The following is a 22,338-nucleotide window of genomic DNA, read 5'->3' on the forward strand; positions in this document are numbered from 1 at the left end:
TACTGTTGTAAGAAATGATGAGGGGGATGGTTTCAGAGAAACCTGGGAAGATATATATAAAGTGATACAAAGTTAAGAGAACAGACCTAAGAGAAAAATTTATATAATAAAAACAATATTTTATAGACAAATAATTTTGAAATACTTAGGAACTCTGATTAACACAGTGAATAACTATAGTTCTGGAGGATTCATGATGAAGCATTCCATCTATTTTCAGATAAAGAGAAAATGGACTGATTACACTTTCCTCATGTAACAATGTAGTATAATATAGAGCAGGGCTTCTTAAACTTTTTCTAATTGTGACCCATTTTTCTCCAAAATATTTTTACACAACCCTGGGTACATATAGGTATATAAAATAGGTATACAAATCAAACATTTACTGATAATAAATCATAAAGAAATTTATTTTAAAGTAATTTTTGGCTATATATATACATATATATATACATATATGTATATATATATATATATATATATATATACATATACACATATATACACACATACACCATTTCTTAAAGATGAAAGCAATGGAGTATACATAAAGGGGGTGGATATTAGTTGACTCTAATGTAATGATAAAAAAAAATCTAATCATGTGGGTTAAATGGATCCAAGTAAGTGGATTAGTCTGATCTTAGAAAATGTACTGAGAAAGGAGGAGGCAGACAAGGGTAAATTACATTACAGGAAAAGACAGAAAATCTTATTACAGCAGAGGGAAAGAAGGGATTGGGGTGAGCATTGTTTTAACCTTACTCTCATCAAATTTGGCTCAAGAAGGGAATAACATAATCAGTTAGGTATAGAAATCCAACTTTCCCTATAAGCAGTAGGAGGGAAAAGGGGAAAGAAAAGGGAAGGGGGATAGAAGGGAGGGAAGAAGCAGTAAGGGTAAAGGGGAAGAAAAGGGAAAGGGCTAATAGAAGGGAGGAGAAACTGAAGGAGGCTGTGGTCAAAAGCAAAACTCTAGTGGGGTGGGGGAAAGGAGAAAGGAGAAAGAAAAGCATAAACAGGGGGAAAAAAGGATGGAGAAAAAGGCACAGATAGTAATCATAACTGTGAATGTGAATGGGATGAACTTTCCCATAAAACGGAAGTGGATAGCAGAATGGATTTAAATGCTATCCACAGCCAAAGAAAGAACTATGGAAGTTGAATTGCTATCTTTTTTTTCCTCTTCTGTTGAGTTCTGTTTCCTCTTTCTGATGGTTCCTCCTATTGGTTTTAATTTTTACTTACAACTTCACTAATGTGAAAATATGTTTAATAGGAATGTAAATATATAGCCTATAAGAGACTGTGTTGCATCTTGGGGAGGTTGGTGGAGAGGAAGGGGGAGACAAATTTTAAACTCAAAAGCACATGGAAGTGAGTGCTGATAAATCAAAATAAATTAATAAAATAAATTTAAATAAATAAATAAAGATGAAAGCAAATTTGCACACTAATGAGATGGATGTGCTTGTTTATTTTTACATACAGAGTTCAATCTTGGTGGAATATTTGATACTGCAGGATGTAGAGCATCTTCAATGTTTTTCAGAGATGATTGTTATTTTTATTTTATAATCATCAATGCTGAGAATGCCACTTTGCGTAAATATATCATACAAAATGGCAGAAGTATGTTTAGGTGTATTTTAGAAATTGTCAAAATTCTGTCCTAACCCAAAGCCAAATTTCACTTAGCAATATTTTATGAAACTCAAGTTTTAAGCCTGTGTTGTTTGATAAGTTGGCAAATTCTTCTTGAACTTTTAATGGCAGATGACTGACGTTTTTTGTTTCAATTGACTATGGCTTATAAACCCAACTTAGTTTTTTAGAATCAAAATTAGAAGGGAAGTATTTCTGAAACTGTGTCTCTAGGCACTTCAGATAATCAATCATAACTCTTACAATTAAATCTTTGGGAAGGTTATTTTCAATTATAAAATCATCTGTAGCTATAAACATGTCTAAAGAACCATTTTCCATCCTATTCTTCCATATATTAACTTTTTTAGTAAAACTTTCAATTTTAGCTTTTAACATAAATATGTTACAATTTTTTTTCCTTGAAGCAACATGTTTAAATCATTGAGTTTTTTGAATACCCAAAAATAACACAGTTTTGAAAGCTATAAGTCATTATGAAAAAAAGTAACAAAATCAGATTTTTGTTGAGTCAAAAATATAACAACTTCATCTTTCAATTTCAATAATCTGTTTAAACTTCACTCTCTTGGGAGACACCTTACTTCTGCATGTAGTAATAAGCTTTTATATTCAAAGTCCATGTCTTTCTAAAGGTTTGAAAACAAATGACTGTTAAGGGCATGATTTTCAATGAAGTTAGAAGTTAATGATTTTGATAGTATTGGGAAGCACAACCGCTAACTTTGGTGATATTGTTTTGGCTATGAGTGCCTCCTGATATATCATGCAGTGAGTGAAAGTGATATGTTCATTGCCACTAGCTTTATAACTACAAGTCCAGCATTCTTGCCCATCATTGCTCCTGCACTGTCTGCACAGACTCCAATGAAATTTTTCTACTTGTAAACCTTCATTTGTGAAAAAACTCATTGACTTTAATATATATATATATATATATATATATATATATATATATACACACACACACACACACACACATATGTGTATATATATATATATATATATATATACACACACACACACACACACATATGTGTATATATATGTGTGTGTATATATATATATATATATATATATATATATGTATATCTTCCCCTCTTGTGTGCCCTTCCAAAAGGAGACAAAACAATAATTCCTCATGTATTCTTCCTTCTTAAACATATCTTATACAAAATAACAACTAGACCATGTTAGAAATATCAGTTGTTTCATCTAACTGAATTGTATGCTTTGGGCTACCCTTAAACCTGGTAAAAGCTACTGGAATTGGTCATTACTAATTTCAAAAATTCTTTTGGAAACAGCATCATTTGATAAAGGAATTTTGTGAAGTTCATCCCCATACCTTTTTCCCATGAACTATTTCTGACATTTTAATAGCAGCAGGTCACAGATGATCTTCTATCCAGTAGGGCTTTTTAGTTTTTGCAAGTAAATAAGAAATTTCATAAGCTGCAAGTAAATACTTTTAATTGGCAGCAATAAATTTCTCAAAACATTGTTTATCTTCATTTGAAGATTTTAAAAGTCATTCAAAATATTCCTTGGGTTCTTGCAATATGCTGCATGCTTGGTATTAAGATATCATTTTAGTTTGGCAAGTTTCATGCTCTCTGCAGCCAAAACTTCATTACAAATTAAGCAAAGAGGTTTTTCCACACCTTCATCATCATTAGAAGTAAATCCATATTGCAAAACATATTTGACATATTTTCTTTTTCTTATCAATTTAAATGCAGTATAACCTGGTAGCAAAGACTCTGCTGCATTGTCATTAGTATTTTTTACCTCTTCTGTCTAAATTTAGCCACTTATCCATAACTGAAAAAAATATTTTGGTCCTGAGATAGAAATAAATATTGCTAATAATTTCTCAAATAAACACTAGCTTTAATGTATGATGTTATATTTGTTTGTGCTTCATTTAAAATATTGATGTTCACGTTTACGTACACATATAGTGGTGATGAGGGAGAAATATTATTAAAGGTCTTTTGTCTTTATTTGCTGCAATTAAACACTTGTGTTTCTGTAAAAAGGGAGATAACAGCAATTTTAAAAATCAAACATTCTCACACAATGTAATCCTAAGATATGCTAATTTGATACTTGATGTTGAGGAATGATGGTCAGAAAATATTAAAAGTCTTTATTTTCCAAAATTAAACTGTTACATTTCTGTAAGAGCCGAAGACTTTCTATGTACAGTAAAAACAGTACAATTCATAACATACAATAGTCTCAAATCTGAGCTGAGGTGTTTCTGGCAGCGTTCGTTGGTGTTGCGTGGTGTGATAGCATGTGCAATGCAAAGTGTAAATTTTGTGTGTTCAGAACTAAGGCTGCAGTGAAGTTGTGTGATGCGCATGGGCAAGTGCTGCCAGAAATATCTCAAATTCATTACACGTTTGATTTTTTAAATTAATTTTTGTTCATCGTGCATTCAGAACACTTTTACTGTTGCCAGTTCTTTTGTGAACCCCCCCCACATTCAGTTATGCCAACTCACATGGGATTATGACCCACAATTTAAGCAGCTTTGGTAGAATATGTCTCCAATTGTTGGGGAGAAATGCTTGTACTTCTGTTCTTAGGCTATCTGCCAAGTGAGCATCACTTTGTAAAAGCTACCTGATGCTAGTTGGTTAAAGACAACATTCTAGAGCCTACCTTCCAGATTTTGGTGTCCAAGGGTCCATTCATTGCTTTGCAGTGGAATTTGATGTCCATTATCTCCTAGTGTTCAGTGCTTCTCAACCTTCCTTTTGGAAGGGCCAAATGATTCCCCAGGCGATTACACAATATGTCCAGCCATACATATACAGAATTGTTTTTGGTAGGGTCAGATGAATATCCTGGATTATTACATAGCATTTTCAACCATACAGACAGAGATTTATTTTGGGCCTTAGTCACTGTGATATTCTCAATAGCAGGAAGAAAAAAAATGTAAACTTTCATTGAAAAATGTCTTCGTTTTCTCATTTACTCTATTTCAACAATATTCTTTGAAGGGTTAATGTATAATCTTCCCTACCCACAGCCCAAGCCAAGGGACAAGGAACTTCCCTAACATATTGTTCTGGAATTAGTTTCAACCCAGATCCACCTTGGGAACTATTTCTTGAAAAACACAAGTCTTGAGGTAAACATCCAGGGACTTGGCCAGTTCCTGGGTATTGATCCGAGACATTTTTTGACATAACAAAGATTGTTCCTGAGGATGGAGAGTTTCGGCCAAAACTCTTAGGTCCTTAGGATTAATCCTTGGCTCTCTGCCTTCTTTGTGTGGGGATGATAAAAAGGTCTGTCTTGGGAAAGTGACTTTGGGAGTCTCCCTTGGAGAGGACACTGTGTCATAGGGACTTTCCCAACCGAGACCCTGACAGCTGTGATACAGGACTCCCCCAGACAGATGTTCAGGAGTCAGTGCTTCCTCGGATTGGTGATGTACTTCTTTTTTATCTCTCTATCTTTCTGTTAATAGTCTCTGCTTCTAAGATTGTATAATCATATGTAATCACATTTGTATGCATGTATGTTTATGATTATTAACATTATTAAATCATTTATGGACTAGGAAAAGTGTGAATATGTCGTTGTGGGAACATATCCAAACCTGGGAAACAAATTATAAGTGCTGTAGCCTGTAACACCTTACTGTTACATTCTTTGACATACTTGTCAGTGCAATTAAAAAAATTAATAGTATTTTATTTTTTCCAATTATATGTAAAGACAATTTTTAGCATTCATTTTTATAGAACTTTGAGTTACAAATTTCCCCCTTCCCTCCCCTCTTCCTAAAATGATAAGCAATTTAATGTGGTTTACATATGTGCAATCATGTAAATCATGTTTCCATATTAGTCACAGTTGTGAAAGAAACAGACCAAAGGGGAAAAAATGCCATGGAAAAATTGAAAATAGAATGTTTTTCTCCACATTCAGAGTCTATCAGTTTTCTTTTTCCATCATGAGTCCTTTGTAATTGTTTTAGATCATTGTATTGCTGAGAAGAGCTAAGTTATTCATAGTTGATCATCACACAATGTTGCTGTTACTGTGTACAATGCTTTCCTGGTTCTGCTCATTTCACTTTGCATCAGTTCATACATGTCTTTCCAGGTTTTTCAGGAATCAGCCTGCTTATCATCTCTTATTGCACAATAGTATTGTTACATTCATATACCACAGTTTGTTCAGCCATTCCCCAATCGATGGACATTTCTTCAATTTCCAATTTTTTCTACCACAAAAAGAACTGTTATAAATACTTTTGTTCGTGTAGGTCCTTTCTCCTTTTTTTATGATATCTTTAGAATACAGACCTAGTATTACTGGATCAAAGGTTTGCTTGCCTTTGTTCCATATTGGGTATAGTTCCATATTGCTCTCCAGAATGATTGTATCAGTCCTCTCTCCCCCCACTTCTTTTTTGTTATATTAGCCAATCTGATATCTCAGTGTAATTCTTTAAAAAAAATTTTTTTTGGAGATAGAATATACTGCCTGTAATTGTCTTTAACTACAGGGATGAGAGTGTTTCTCCAAGTTGGCTCCATTACCAAAGAAGGCTGGGCAGTTAGTCCTAAATTCCCAGGGCAGGTCAAGAACTATCTTCTTCCAGATGGCTGTAGGTAGGACAGTAGTTAGTGCTCTCCAAAGGAAGTCAGCAAATGTTGTGCTGAAGATTGTGCTTTGGTAGGAGATCTTAAAGCTCATGAGGAATTCCTCCTTTTTGTTTTCTATATATGTGATTATATTGTTAGTTCTTTTGAATGCTGAATACATATCCCAAAAATTGTCTATTGCTTTTTGGCATATATATGGGGGGAGAGAGAGAGAGAGAGAGAGAGAGAGAGAGAGAGAGGAGAGAGAGAGAGAGAGAGAGAGAGAGAGAGATTTTGTTTTCATTTGTAAATGTGTTCCTAGACTCATTGGTGCTGACCACCTATATGCCTTAGCCAAGGCACTTTGACTCTCTAGTCCTTAATTTCCTCATTGGCAAACTGAACTAAAGATCTTTCAGTTCCCCTTCAAATCTTATGAAAACTATCCCCTTTTTTTTTGCTTCAGCACTCCCCTGCGTGGCCCCCTCTCCCATCCCAAACTAAAAAATATTTCTGAGAGATGGGCCATTACATTTCCCAGAATTCATCAGGCCATAACAGGTTTTTGTGACCAGACTACATGTTCCCCAAATCCTCCACAAATATAAGCTTTTATCTATGTTATAATAGTGATGTTGATTTGCTGTAGTCTTTTAGGTTGTCTACAACTCTTCATTAAAGATCCAGAAGTGGTTCACCATTTCCTTCTCCAGCTCATTTTACAGATGAGGAAACTGAGGCAAACAGGGTTAAGGCACTTGCCCAGGGTCACACAGCTATTAAGTGTCTGAGGTCATATTTGAACTCAGGTAGATGAATCTTCCTGACGCCAGGCTCAGTGATCTATTCACTGCGGTTCACTGCCCCCTCGTGGCCTTTGGTCGAATTCTGATCAGGAGCCTTGGGATCCTGGTGCATTCTGGGAAATGTAGTTCAGGTTCTGTCAGTGCGCAGGCGCGACTTATAGCGGCTCCTTGCCCTTGCGTGAGAACTCGCAGACAAGTGGAGTGTGTCACTGAGAAAGGTCCGTGCGCAAATCGGGGAATGCTCGTGTTCCTGTCAGAGAAGATTCTCTCCTCCTTCCCCCCGCCACCCCATGCTCAGCCTGGAAGAACGTGTGTGCGTGCGTGTGTCTGTCTGTGTCTCTGTTTGCGTCCGGGAATTTTGGGAATGGTAGTTCTGGTGGGAGAGGGAGCTGGATGTGCGCAGGCGCAGTTCGTCTCTGTCCAGGGGTGATTTTTGCCGTTTGTTCTCGGGGAAGGCCACAGGCAGGTAAGCAAGGGAGGGAGAGCAGCCCGGCCCCCGACCTGGCTGAGAAGGAGACGGGGCCTCAAGCCAGTGCGCTCGCGTTCTTGTGAAGGGAAATCCGGACTGCCCTTCACGAAAAAGCGCGGTGCAGTGTCGGCGCTTCCGGGGGCTGCCTTGCGGGAGGCCCCTGTGGTCCTGGGCGGCCTGGTGGGCAGGGCCGGGGTGGTCAGAGCACCGTAGGGCCGGCAGTGAGATCTTGGCTAAGGCCCTGATTTCGTGGGGATTCTGGGCCCCAGAGAGGTTAGGTGACTTGCCCGAAGTCACACAGGAAGTGGCAGGTCCAGGCTTGGAACGTAGGTCCTTTTTCCTCTGCAGGTGTGGGCTGGTGGCTCAGGGGACGGCCATGGGGATGGGGAAGGGAGGAAACGTTGGGATTAGGCGGTCCAGTGACACTGGTCTCCTTCCTGGCCATGACAGTCCATCTCCAGACTCCCAGCATTTTCTCTTTCGGTCTTTCTCTCCCCCCTCCCCCCCCAGCTGGGAAGGCACTCCCTCTTGATCTTCCTCTTGGCTTCCTTCTCTGCCTTCCTTCTAGATCCAAGTGTGTGTGCATAGTTGTTTGCATGTCTTTCATTCATTAGCCTGTAAGCATCTTGAAAGCAGAGACTATTTTTTGCCTTTTTCTTTGGTGGTATCCTAGCACATAATAGACGCTCAGTAAATGTGGGTTGACTGATAGGAAACTGACTTGAGAGTTCATCCAATTCAGGGGCTGTAAACCTGTGTGTGTGATTCGTTAAGTGCTTGTTATATGCCTGACTGAAATTGACTTTGGAGTTCTTATAGTCTAGGAGTGCCTAACTTTTTATGTCGTAGACCCCTTTGGTAGTCAAGTCAGCAAGCATTTAAGTGCCTGTTTGCCAGGCACTGTGCTAAGTCAGAGGGGTGCAAAGAAATGCAGAAGACAGTTCTTGCTCTTAAAGTGATACCAGTCTAATGAAAGAGACAGCATGTAACAACTGTGTATGCAAGATACATACAAGATAAATTGGAGATATATGAAAGAGAAGGTGCTAGAGGTGCGTGGAGGGAAAGTGCTAGCATTAAGGGGGACCTGGAAAGGCTTTTTGCAGTCTTGTAAAATCCATGGGTACCTTCTCACTCAGAATAATATTTGTAAAGACAAAGTAATAGGATTACAAAAGAAACCGATTATATTGAAATAGTTGTCAAAAAAAATAGAAAACAAAACAAAACAAAAACGAGTTAGTGCAAAAATTCTCTTGAAGAAGCTCAGAAGGTTATTCACCTGCATAGAGTCCCACAGCTAGAAGGTTCATTTGAGCAGTGATTTGGGGGGAAGAGAGGAGTGATGGGGGAAGAGAGGAGTGATGTGGGGAGTAAAGATTGAGGGAAGCTCAGAGCTGGGGGTGAAGGTCAAGAGGCAAAGATAGGGGTTCCAGATCTCTAGGCCTGGGGTTATTGAGAAGACTGAAGAAATAAGTAGAAAAGGATAACTCTGGGGAGGCTGCCACAGCACTGAGTTTGCTTTACTTATCCATAGTCTGCCCTCTGTCCCCTGTCACTTCTCCCCTCTGCTCCCCACACCCCTTTCCATCTGCTAGTTCAGATATCTGAGGCTCATGAGAGTGCTCCTTGAGGTCAGGGATCCTGTTTTAGCCTTTCTTTGTGTCCCCAGAACTTAGCATAGTGCCTGGCTCTTAGTAAGCACTAATGCCAATGTTTGTTGATTATCTTCTTTTTTTTCTGTCTTTTACCCCTTGAGATCTACTTTGTTCTTATCTGGAACCTCTTTTGCTCACTCTTTCATTCTCTTCCTCTTTCCCTTTATCACTCTACTAATTTACAGTGTATTTCTTCCTCCATTTCCAACTGGCCTTCTCTTTTTTCTTTCTTCCTTCAGGTCTTTGCTATGGAGCTCAGCCACTTAATGTTAATAATACAATAAGTTTGTGTGTATACTTCCTTTGATACTTAGAAAGATCTGTAATTTCATTGGTGTTAGAGATACACACTACTAATTCAGAGCACAACCCCTCCACACTTTAGTAGATATTTTTTCATGAATTGCTTTGATTAAAGAAATACTATCATGTAATTGCCAAATTCCAGGGAAGAATCTCTTCAAACTTAGCTAAGCAGATCCTCTAAGTTCAAACTTGGAGTCTTTTTACTTTGGTAGGAGATATATGTATGTGTGTATACATATATTCACATATAAGCATATATGTGTTTATCTATAAATATGTATTTGCATACCTTATACATAAATGTCATCCTGCTCAAGTGTCTCATTGTGCTGTGACAATGGGGCAGAAGGGGTCTGGAAAGCTATATCAGTAGAATGTAACTTGTGCTAGATCCTACCAAACTGGAAAGACTTCTGATATGGGTGTGATGATGGGCTCTATCTCTTTTGTTAGAGGGCCATTGTACCTTTATTCAAAGATGCTGGAAGACTCTTTTCAGCTATAGCACTTCATTAACAGCTAAAACATAGAAGGGATGCCACCTCTGTTTTTGTAGTGAGTACTAAATCAATGAAATCAGAAATCCTTGAAATAGTTAAGTATATTGAGAGGTTATAGGAATCCATTCATTAATATTGGTTGAAGAGCCACAGTCCTTTCAAGAACTATCAGAGAGCTGGTTCCTTGCTGGGAACAGAGATTTGAGCTCTAGGGTAAAGGCTCTAGCTAAAATGACCTGATTTTTGATCCCAGGTCACGGATTTACAGAAACATGTTGTTGGTAGAGCACAACTCTAAAGAGCAAGAATCAGCCTTAGAAATATGTGGACTGAGACCTTTCACCAGAGCTTCAGGGAAGAGATTGAGATGAAGGAGCAGATCTTGGACTGTTCGTGGTAGAGGAATTACTGACTCATCCTGCTAGGAGAGACAAGACTGCTAAAGCCTGAACAGCAAGGAGGGAATGACTATAGAGGACTTCACTGTAGTGCTAGAATTGAAAGGTAAGAATTACAAAAGTGTTTGAAGGGAATTGGGGTGGGGAGAAGGGAGAGTGTTATCTGTCCACTGTGAGACAAAGATACATGATGGAGTGTGGTCCTCCTGGGTCATCTGTGCTTACCCTAACTCTTGTTTTTCGTATTTTCTTTCCTTGTCCTTTCATTTCTTTATCCCCTCCTAAACAAAATACAAATGGTTGTCTTCCCCAAATCTGCTGATACTATCTAGGCTCTGAAATGGTCCAGTTTCCTTTCCTTTCTACCACCATCATATGATGCTTAAGTTATGGAAGCATTTCTTTTTTTTTTCCTTCTTATTTAAGCCCAAATGAGGTTGTAGTTTTTCTTTTCTTTTCTTTCTTTTTTTTTAAGAAAGAACTTTAAGAAACACAGAGAAAGTGAAGGCCAAACAGAAAATAAAAACAAAAGCCTGATATCCCAAGAGAGGAATGAAGGGCATTAAATAACCAAGTGGAGGTAGTGAAAAAACCCTGCCTTTGTTCTACTGTTAAGTTTGCAATCTGTTGAAATCCCTGAGTCTTTTCCCTGTGAAATATGACCTAGCCACAACTTTTCAGGGTAGCTTTGTATATTAAAACAAGATCTGCCTATTGAGAAAATCCAGGAGTCAGAGTGGGGAAATTATTTGAGTGAATATCAACATAGTCAGAAGCATAAGTGATATTGTAACTGGAGTATACTGTACACCACTTGAAAAGAAAAAAGAGATAGATGATAGTTCAGGAAGCAAGTCAAACTTAAATCTGGTACAGAGGCACAATGTAATGAAGATATAGTAGTGATTTAGTTGAATTTATTGGGTCTTGCTCTCTGCCGAATACAGTGCACCTAATTAATTAGTTGTTCTGAAGATCCAGAGCAGACCTACATAGCTTGACAGTAAGTAGGGGCCAAAATTAAAATAGGCTAAACTTCTTTGGGCTGCAGATAGGTTTTTAGCTGCTCACTTTCTAAGTGAAGGTAACTAGAGACAGACTGAGGATGGCTGTGGGTCATGTGACAAACAGGAGACAGTTCATAGTGGCAACCCTCCTGCCAAGTTACATGATGGGCACAGCCAAGTTACACGATGGGCCTAATAGTGACTGCATTTTTCTAGGGCAGCCCAAAATCCTTTGGCCATATCTTGTGGAGGCCTGATCTAGAGGGAGTTATGAGGGAAATAGCTGTTCTAATTTTAGTGACATGACTGCCACTCTGAAGGTTTTTGCAAAATATAAAATCTCATTAGACATTTCTGCTAGGAATGGATACTTTAACTCCTTAGAGAACTATTTGCTTTGAGTTTGTTGGTTAATATCTGACAGAAGGTCTTTGAATACCATTAGAAATAGTTCCCATCATGCCAAATCATCTCTGAGAGGGGTTTGCTAATTGAGAGTGCTGGCTCTCTAGAATACAAAACAGAAGTTTCTTCATGATAGATGACTATGTTATCCTCCAGATCATCTCTCCAACCAGCTCACCATGATGAACTCAAACTAGTTCATATGTAGTTGTATCTGCCACATTAGATACAGTGAACATGTATCCTGAAACTCTATGAACATATAGAATTATGCTTTCTTGCCTTACATCATGAATTTTGGGTTAGTAGGAATAATTCATCTTACTAATTTGGCTAACCATAGGGATGAGATTTGAGCTGATATAGATGGCAATGGATTCCTTAACTCTGTCACTTCCTGCCACAAGGACTTCAAACTCCAGGGCAACTTCCCATGGACCATGGATTTGAAGAATACATGCCCTGCCTTTTGTCTTCTGCCTCTAGGCCTCATAGGCTATTCACTCTATTTTAATGGTGTAGTACGAGACATGGTAGACAGATAGAGAGAGTAGCCCTTAGAGCCAGGAAGACTTCTGTTGGAATCTTGTGTGCAGCACATACTGGCTGTGTAACTTTGGGCAAATCACTTAACCCTTCAGTGCTCTAGGTAACTCTCTAAGACTATAATTTGCAGAGAAGGTGCTGACCTGTACGAATAGAGGAAGTTCCTCTCCTGAGAGATCCCTGTACCAGTGAAATCACAGGTCTATTCCCTATCCCTAGGGACATATGAATTGAGGGACAGGAAAGTCTTTGTGGTTTAGAGTTTAGGGAGCTCAGGGAGTCAAGATGTTTGTAGCCATAGTAGGGGCTGTATCCAGTCCAGTTTTTGGCTTCTGGTTTTTAATGCATGTAAAACCATACACAGAAGCCAGGGTGAGGAAAACATCACTCATTAGATGTTTGTACCTTGGGAAATTGTGTGGATACTCCTTTGTAAGCCCTTCATCTAAAGTTTTTTGTCATCCCCCCCTTAAATAAGTTTTATTTTCACCTCTCATGATGCTTTCATGGCTGTTCTTGCTTCGTCTTCAGAAAAGCTTATGAGGTAAAGCAGGTATCATCTTTCCCTTTTTGTAGATGTGAATATTGAGGGTCAGACAGATCAAATGATTTGTTTAGGATCTAATGGCAAAGCTGAGTATTCTTGGTAGCTATGAGACTTTTAAGGCCTCATTCTGTGACATTTATACCAAAGTGTTTTTACATTGCTTTAGCACAGTGCAAATCTCCCAACTTCTTGCCTCTATCTCACTCCTTTCTCTGACTTAGAACAGTTACACTTTTCCCATGAACTATTCCTTGGAGACCAGAGCATGCTGGACCAGAGTAGCTAAGGCAGGTTTTCAGTACTGTCATTCAGATACACTGGAAGTCCTAGAGTTATCTTAGAGTTATCATTTGGTCTCAGTTGTAATATTGTTCAATTCCTTTTTCACAATAGCTTGAGCCTCTTTCACCCCCTGTTAATCACCAAAAGGCTCAGAAGTGTAGACATCACATTTGACTGTCCAGCAGGGCCAACTCTTTCATGATGCTATTTTCTGTCATTTACACCTCTAGATTGAGTTACAAACTTAATTTCATAGAGCATGTAGGAACCCAAGGTATGTATGTATTTTGTAAATACTAATTCTCAGATCAGAGCTCTGTCCTTTGGTGCCCGTTATGAACACTGGGACAGTCTTAGGTTCCCAGATACTAATGTTTGTGATCCTCCGTCATTGGTCATAAGAGAGGTGGGCTTGTTCCTGGCTATTTGCTCTACAGAGCAGATTATACCTTGTTGGGATTCAAAAATATCATTCTTGTGAGTTTGGGAGATAAAAGGCAAGACTGGATACTTTCATGACATTTTTGTTCTCTCCTAGCTCAGAACTCTGCTGCTGTCTCAGAACTCTACCTTTCCCCAATATAGTAAAAAGGAGGAAAAGAAGGAGCTGGAAATGACTTCTGTTCTACTTTCAGTTAGATCCCAGGTGAGTAGGGTTTTCCTTCTAAATACCATGTTATTTATCAGAATATTGATATAAATTTTATTCTTCTTAAAACAATTTTTGTATTTTATTGTCCCCCCAATTATGTGTAATAACAAATTTTAGCATTCATATTCCCTCCACCTGTTCACCCCTCCTTGAGAAGCCAAGCAATTTTATATAGATTATACATGTGCAGTCAGATTGATATACTTTTCCTTTGTCCTTGATCTTTTTTATTCACTCAAGTCTTCTCTGGGGATCAGAGCCTCATTTGTTCTTCCACAGAAGACTTCCTATTCTTAATGATGGAATTTATAGATTACTAGAGTTGGGAGGGAATGTAGGGAGGATATAGTCTAATCTCCTCGATTTGACACATGAGGAAATTGAGACATAGGGGTGAAATAACTTGTTAATGTTTCACCACTTCGAAATTTGGGACTTGAACTTCTGTCTCCTGCTTCCTATTTGCGGTGGTCTTTCCCCTGTGCCGTAGTACTCCCTCTATGAGGGATTTCTACCACTTAACTAGTGGTTTCCCTCATTGTCCTTTCTCCACATATTTAGTCCAATATAGACTTAGTACTGAATTAAATGCTGTGAGTCCAACAAATATTAGATCTGATCGTTGTCTTTAAATAGTCACAGTGGGAGGCAATATACACATAAACAAACACATAACTTGAAAAGTTTAAGTAATAATAATATAAGAGGGCATGGTTCACTGTTGAAACATGTCGCATAGATATGAGTTGAGCTTAGAGAAAGGAGAGGTCTTTGTGGGAGAGAGTGATCAGGGAAGGCTTCTCAAGGGTAGTAGTGTTTAGACTGCCTCGGTTGAACATTTCAAACTGAATATCTCAGTGACTTCTCAAACAGCATGTCCAAAATGGAAATTGTTCTCTTTCCCCACAAATATCCCCCTATTCTAGACTTCTGTGTTTCTGTTGGGGTATCACCATTTCTCTAGTCTTTCAGGTTCATAACTCTACAACTCTACAATTATCTTTACTTTACCTTGTCCTGTGTATCCAGCTTATTCTCAAATTTTAACGTTACTATCTCCACACATCTCTTGTTGCTCATCCCTTTTCTCTACTCATGCAGTCATCATCTTATCTTAGTTCAGCTTCTCGTTAGCTGTCACCTAGAGTATTGCCGTGGCCTCCTAACTGACCTTGCAGGTCTCTACCCATGCCAGTCCATCCTCCACACTGCTTTCAAAGTGATTTTTCTTAAAACATATATGACCCTGTTTCTCTTCTACTCATTAAATTCCAGTGGCTCCCTGTTGCCTCTAGGATCAAATATTAACCTTTCTACTTAACTTCTAAGGTCCATCACAACCTGACTTCAACCTCCCTTTCCAGTCTCATTGGATATTTTTTCCCCTTTCTACATTCTGTGATCTAGCCAGACTGACCTTCTCTTGCTTCCTCATGTGCAACCCTCTGTTTCCTATCTTAATTTCTTTGTGCTGGCCATCCCCTATTCCTGGAACTTGTTTTCCTCTTCACTTCAGGCTCATAGAATCCCTCTATTCTTTCAAGAGTTGGTTCAAGTACCACTTTTTACATGAAGCCTTTACTGCTATCTCTTCGACTGCTAGCCTCCTCCTTCCCAAACTTCCTTGTAGTTAACTATTTGGTATTCATCCTCTTTATATTCATCTTCTACATACTTATTTATGTACTTGTCTCCTACCTTAGAATATAAGCTCCTTTTGAGTAGAAGTTGGTTGTTTGATTTTTTGTATTCCCGGCCCCTGCCTAGCCCAGTGCCTAACATATGGTAGGGCCTTAATTCGTGTCTGTTGACTGGTTTATTGATGAGTGAGTAAGGAGTGATAGTTGGAAAATGTAGGGGATGGCATCCCAGACAGAAACATCTAAACAAAGACTTGGACGGGGGAAGGGAAAGGAAGGGAATAAGCATTGATATATCATCTACTACTTGCCTGGCACTGTGCCAAGTGCCATACAAATCATATCTCATTTGATTCTCACAAAAATACTGTGAAGTAGGTGCTGTTATTATCCCCACTTTACAGTTGAGGAAACTGAAGCAAACAGGAGTTAAGTGACTTGTCCAGGGTCTTGAAGCTATTACACGTCCATGATTGGAATTGAATGAAGGTCTTCCTGACTCCAGGCCCAGTGCTCTACAAATGGTGTCACCTAACTGCCTCCGACTAGAAAATGTATGTATGGTTTCTAAGAGTCAGCGATGAAATGGATTTGTCTGGAGTGGAGGATTTTTATTTGGAGTAGTGGAGATCAAATTTTGTATGTAGGTGAGACCATGTGACTGAAGGCCTTGAGTGACAGACATGTGGAACTTGTCCTTTGTTTTGGGGAGCCTAAAAGGCATTGATCATGAGACTGCGGACCTAGAACTGGAGGGGCCTTGAGGGCATCTAGTGCAGCCCTCTCATTTTGTAGGTGAAGAAAGCAGGGCCCTGATTGGTCTAGGTGACTTGCCCAGGGTCACATAGGAAGTAAGTTTTCGAAGTGGGCTGTGAATCCAGATTCTCTGTGCTCTTTTTCACTGTACTGGGATAACTGGGGCAACATTTTTTAATCCTACCACATTCTTCTTTTAAAAAGCCTCTACAGGGGCAGCAGCTAGGTGGTGCAATGGATAGAGTGCTGGCCCTGAAGTCAGGAGGACCTGGGTTCAAATATGGCCTCAGACCAGACACTTGACACTAGCTGTGTGACCCTGGGCAAGTCACTTAACCCTAATTGTCTAAAAATAAAAAATAAATACATAAAAAAGCCTTTACAAAGACATCATGCATTATTCTATAGGTTCTTTGAAGACTCTAGCCCTGGGCCTTGGGCCAAACCAAGGCAGTTTTTCCAGGTCTCTGCTTCCACTTAAAACTGGTCCTCAGGACTTTTGCCTTTTGTCTCAGGGCTTTTGCTTATTATGACCATTTTCTAATCCTTTAGTTATCCCTGAATCACAGACTGAAGGCACTGTGTCTTCTGAACTTCTTTGGTCTCTGAGTTCAGAGCTTTATTAGCTGTTACCTATTTAACAGTTTTCTTCTGCCTAGCTGTAGGCTAAACTCTTAAATTTCCCAAGCTATTCCCTAGCTATGGCTCCTCAGGCCCAGCTCAGGTCATTATAATTCTCTGTGATGTTAGATTGTGTGAAGACGGGCCTGGTGTCCCTCTGCGTAATGAAGAGGGTGGACTAATGGATCTCTTAAGTTCTCTCCCACCTTTTACAGTGTTTTTAGGTTTAAGTCTCTGAGAATTTCTTGTGTCAGTGTTGGAGAGTCTCTTGCCCTGAGTATGAGGCAACCTCAGGCTATTATTTGCTTTTTTTCTTTTCATTTTTCTTCTTAAACATCTCAGATGAAGGTAAAGATTGAGCCACTAGTCTTTGCTATTAAGTCAAAGGAATGGAGGTTGTGCTGTTATCATTTGGCCCTGGCCTGTGCTTTTGACACATAGGGATGTATCATGAAGCTGTTAGCTTCAAAAACCTGTGCATTGGTGGAGATTTCTTCAATTGAAGCATTGATTCTTTTTATTTCTTGAACCACAAGGGCCCAAGGACCTATTGTCAGCTGGGCAAAGCCATAAGGATTGTGTCTCTTTCAAGGCCTGGTTCAAATGCTACTGCTTCCCTCCAGAAGGGATCAGACTGTGGAAGAGAGAGCTAAAATGGTTACTGGGGAATTGAAATCATCGTAGTGCACATGGTTCTTAGGTCAGTTTATTTAGCCCTAATGGCTCTCTTGACGTACTATCTTGCACTTCAAATTGCCTCTTGGACATCTTGCATTGAATGGCCCATAGAAGTCCTAAACTTATCCTTCCCCTTCAAACCTACCTTTCTTCCTAACTTCCATAATAATAATAATAATAGTGAACATTTATATAGTGCTTACTACGTGCCAAACACTATGACTAGTGTTTTACAGTTACCTCATTTGGTCTTCACTACAGCCCTGGGACGTAGGTGCTTTTATTATCTCTATTTTACAGATAAGGAAACTGAAGCAAACAGAGGTTAAGTGCTTTGCCCAGGCTCACACTTCTAGTAAGTGTCTGAGGACACTTTTGAATTCAGGTCCGTTACTGTTGAGGTCACCCAGGCTTGCAGTCTAGTTATCTTTACAACCTAGATGTCATCCAGGAATCCTCGCTTTTTCACACCACCCTCATTCAATTTGTTACTAAGTCCTGTCAATGCTACCTTTGTAACTTCTGTCACATATGCCCCCTTCTCTGTGCTGACACTATCCTGAGACAGGCTCTCATCACCTCATACCTGGATTATTGTGATAGCTTGCTGGTTGGTTTCTTTGTCTGGAGTCACTCTTCATTCCAGTTGTCTTGAAGGCAGCTCTCAAAGTGATCTTCCTAAAGCAAAGAGCTGACCACTCCCCTGTTGTGTCAACTCCATTGGTACTACCAGAATCAAATATAAAATCCTCTATTTGAATTTAAAAACCTTCATAACCTGTACATAGTCCTTACCTTTCCAGTGTTCATGTACTTCACTCCCACGTACTCTGTAATCCAGTGGTGCTAGCCTCCTTGTTGTTCCTTGCACAAGTCACTCCAACTTCTGACTGTGCTTTTTCACTGGCTGTTCCCTATAGTGCCCCTCTTCACCCTGCCTCCTCTCTTCCTTGACTTCCTTCATTTCTCAGGTAGAATCTCACCTTCTACAAGCAGCCTTTCCCCCTTACTGCTACTACCTTCCCTCTGAGATTACCACCAAGTTATTCAGTAATATATCTTGTTCATACACAGTTTGCATGTTAGATTTTGAGCTCCTTTAGAGTTGAGATTTGGTGGCTAGGTGGTGTAGTGGATAGAGCACTGGGCTTGGAATCAGGAGTTTCACATCACTGAGTTCAAATGTGACCTCACAAACTTGCTAGCTTTGCCTCAGTTCTGCAGATATAAGAGCTGGAGAAGGACATAGAAAAGCACTCCAAGAAAACTCCAAAATGAGATCATGAAGAGTCGGATATGACTGAATAACCACAATATAACAACAACAGAATAGTGATTGCTGGTTTTTTTTTTGTATCCCCAGTGCTTAACACAGTACCTGGTATGTAGTAAATGCTAATACATGCTTAGTGATGACTTGCTGACTTGAACCAAGAGATAAGTGAGAAGCTAGTAAGAGCACCCAGCTTTTCAGTGAATTTTCACGTGAACCATATGAACTGCTTCTCATTGTACTGACTGCGTTAGCAGATGTGGTTTCTGAGCCTTTATCAATGATCTTTAAAAAGTTATTGAAAGCAAAAGAGATATTGTATCACTAGAAGATGTTTGATCCCAATTTTCAAGAAAAGGAAGAGGTTAGAGTCTCCAAATTATAGGCAAATATCTTTACTTTGATTCTTTGTGAGATCATAGATTGAATTTTCAAGGCAGTGATTATTTAGAAAGAGAAGTAGTGTTCATCAAGAACAAGCATGACTTCCTGAATGATACATAATCCAAAGCAAATCTCATTTTTCCCTTGTTCATCTGAAGGTGATGATCAAGAGAACGCTAGGGACAGAGTGTGCCTAAGTTTTAGTCAAGCAGTTGAGAAAGTCTGTCGGGCTAGCCTTGTAAATAAGGAGGCTGGAGTAGATTACAAGCTTACTGTGAATCAGCAGTGTGATTAACTAGACTAGCAGCCCCTAGAATAGCATGGAGATCTTGGGCTGCATTAAGAAGGTGAGAAGTATCTCATTGGAGTCTTGTGAGACCTTACCTGGAGTGTTGTGTTCACTTCTGCAGCTATTGAGGTCACATAGGAAGAGGATATAGATAAAGAAGAGGAGGGTCCAAGACAGCTTTGATTTATATCCACAGCTGGGGGCATGGTTTGCGTTATGAACCAGGGAAGCACACAACCTTACATCTATTGCCATTGAAGCTTTATACCAACCACGTCCCGTGTGGGAATGCTTTCACTCCTCACTTGTGCTTCTTGACATGCTAGCCTCCTTTTAAGGTTAAGATTAATAGGTATCTCCTTATAGAGCTTTTTCCCAATTTCCGTGTTTGTTCTCCTTTCTTCATGTCCCCCCCACCCTCCCCCGGTTGCACCACTTTCCCCTCCCCAAACTGCACTGAAACTCCCCTCCCCCCAGTTCACGTGTATTTGTTTTATATGTACCTTGGATGTACTTATCTGCGAACACACTGTGTTCCACTAATGGAATGCAAACTTTTTTTTTGTGGGCAGGGACTCTAACTTTTGTATTTGTATCTGTAGCACTTAGCATGGTACCTAGAACAGAGAAGGCATTTAGTAAATGCTTGGTGTTTATTTCTGCTACTATTATTATATGTTGTCTATTCTTGTATCATTGTTAACTTTTCTTTTGTGAACTTTAACAAACTTAATAAAAACAAACTTTAAAATAGTTTCATTTAAAATAAGAATTTTTAAATGTTACTCACTTTTTCATTCACCGCTATGTAATATTCCTGTCTCTTTGTAGATTGAAACCTACTTTATCGGATACCTTTACTACCATTTCTGCTTTTTTGTATCATCCTTGTATGATATATTTTATACCAGTGTCTTCAAATGTTTATTCAAAATGTTTATTGGTTTTGTATCTGCCTCTCTGACTGTTCCTTGGTGTCCTCTATTTATTTTTCATCCATCTTCCATTATATGAACATAGAATGTTCCCAAAGGCACAGTTTTGGAATTTCTTCTCTTCTGTCTCTATACTCTCTCCCTTGGTTATGTCATATGCTCCTATTAGTTCAACGATCACTTTTATGCTGATGCAGAAATCTATATAATCAAACTCGGTCTTTCTCCTTAAATCCAGTCTCACGTCTTCAACTGTTTATAGAACAGCTCCAACTGGATATCCTGTTGGCATTTCAAGCTTAACATATCTAAAATAGAACTCATCACTTTCTACTCCTCCTATCCTCCCTGTCTCTTTACACCACCATCCTCTCATGCAGGTTTGAAGGTCCTCTTGTATAGTTATGTAGGCTTGAGTCATTTCAATATTACCTCTCTCAATCAGCTGTCGAGTCTATCAATTTTGCCACTACAGTAGCTTCCACATACATTCCAATTTCTCTAATCCCACTGTTATGATAAAAGTTTGACCCTCATTATGTCTTGCCTGGGAAGTTATAATAGATTTTCCCCTCTATAATACATATTTCACATTGTTGCCAAAATAATTTTAAGGATCACTTTTGCCTCATGATATAGTAAAAATTCTTTGTCGATATTTGAGGCCAGCCACAGGAGCTCTAATGAGGAATCTTTATATTCAAGGCAAGCTGTACAAAGCATGCCCTCAGGTGTGGATGAGGAGGGTAAATGGGAGACATGACAAAGATTTTAGAACGTTGATTCTGGGTTGATGCTGGAGCTCAAGGAACTTACCCTGGCCTGTCAGATTGTAGCTTTCCATTGTAATTTATTATCCTTACCTATTAGATGCCAAGCTTTGTTGTTTCTATTCTGATAAATGGCTGCAAGTATTGTTGATACCCTTTAAATCTGACACCGTTATACAAAACTCTTGTCATTCTGACCTAGTGATAGCTCTGAGCTTTAGTATAATGTTTCCAGCCTAGTTTCATGGTATTCTCCTTTTCCCACCCCACATTCCAGTAAGACTGGACTTTTCTCTCTTCCTTGAATTCTCATGCTCAGTTGTTACATTTGCTTTAGCTGTTCCATATTTCTGGTATGCACTTCCTTATCGTTTCTGCCTTTTGGGGCTCATTTTAGATGTTGCCTCCTTTGTTTACCTTGCTTGTTTCTTCTAGGCATTAACATCCTCTCCCACCTTGAATATTCCTTGAACATTTCTTTTATCTTCCTCTTGTATTGTATTTATCTTTGTGCAAGCTCTTTCCCCTCTAGTAGAACTGAGCTTACAAGAGTACTCGACTGTTTCTTTGTATGTAGTAATTAGGTAATAAATCTTCATTAAATACCAAACAAATTTAATTCTAGAAGTTTAGTATTAAAGTATATGATTCACTTGAGCCTCATGTTGAGAGCTGATTTGTCAGGGAATCTTTAGTGATTAAAAATAAAACTACTTCCTTGCTATAGTGCCTGATACAAAGAGGTGTGTGTGTGTGTATATAGGCATATATATATGTACAGTACCATTTTCCCTAATAAATACTTGATATGGGGTATTCAAAACCTTCAAAGCTATCAGAACTACTCCATAGATATCCTTCCAATTCCGTGTTTCTATGTGAGATAGTTATAATTGGTGGCTGAGTTAGGGTGCATTTGTTGTTTCAGAGATTAGTGACATTCAAGGATGTGGCTGTGAACTTCACTCGGGAGGAATGGGGGCAACTGGATCCTTCTCAGAGGGCCTTGTACAGGGATGTGATGTTGGAGAACTATGGGAACCTTGTGTCCATTGGTAAGGATAGCTTTCCTCCGACTGAGAACCTTTCATTTTTATTTCCTGAAAGTCTTTTGTGTGTCTAAAGTGCTTGC

The 22,338-nt window shown here is 39.1% G+C and overlaps 1 protein-coding gene across 1 annotated transcript in view; it reads left to right on the forward strand.

Annotated features, from left to right (window-relative positions):
- The first annotated feature begins 7,441 nt into the window (after positions 1 to 7,441).
- LOC110200501 (uncharacterized) overlaps positions 7,442 to 22,338 on the forward strand; it is a 34,662-nt gene continuing 19,765 nt past the window's right edge. Inside the window, exons 1-4 of the mRNA XM_078157008.1 lie at positions 7,442 to 7,556; positions 10,277 to 10,527; positions 13,747 to 13,854; positions 22,135 to 22,261. Coding sequence (XP_078013134.1) covers positions 13,822 to 13,854; positions 22,135 to 22,261 — 160 coding nt within the window. The 5' untranslated portion in view covers positions 7,442 to 7,556; positions 10,277 to 10,527; positions 13,747 to 13,821. The remainder of the gene's footprint in view (positions 7,557 to 10,276; positions 10,528 to 13,746; positions 13,855 to 22,134; positions 22,262 to 22,338) is intronic.

This window comes from Phascolarctos cinereus, unplaced genomic scaffold (genome assembly GCF_003287225.1).
Source record: "Phascolarctos cinereus isolate Bilbo 61053 unplaced genomic scaffold, phaCin_HiC Scaffold_726;HRSCAF=1367, whole genome shotgun sequence".
Taxonomy (NCBI): Eukaryota; Metazoa; Chordata; class Mammalia; order Diprotodontia; family Phascolarctidae; genus Phascolarctos; species Phascolarctos cinereus.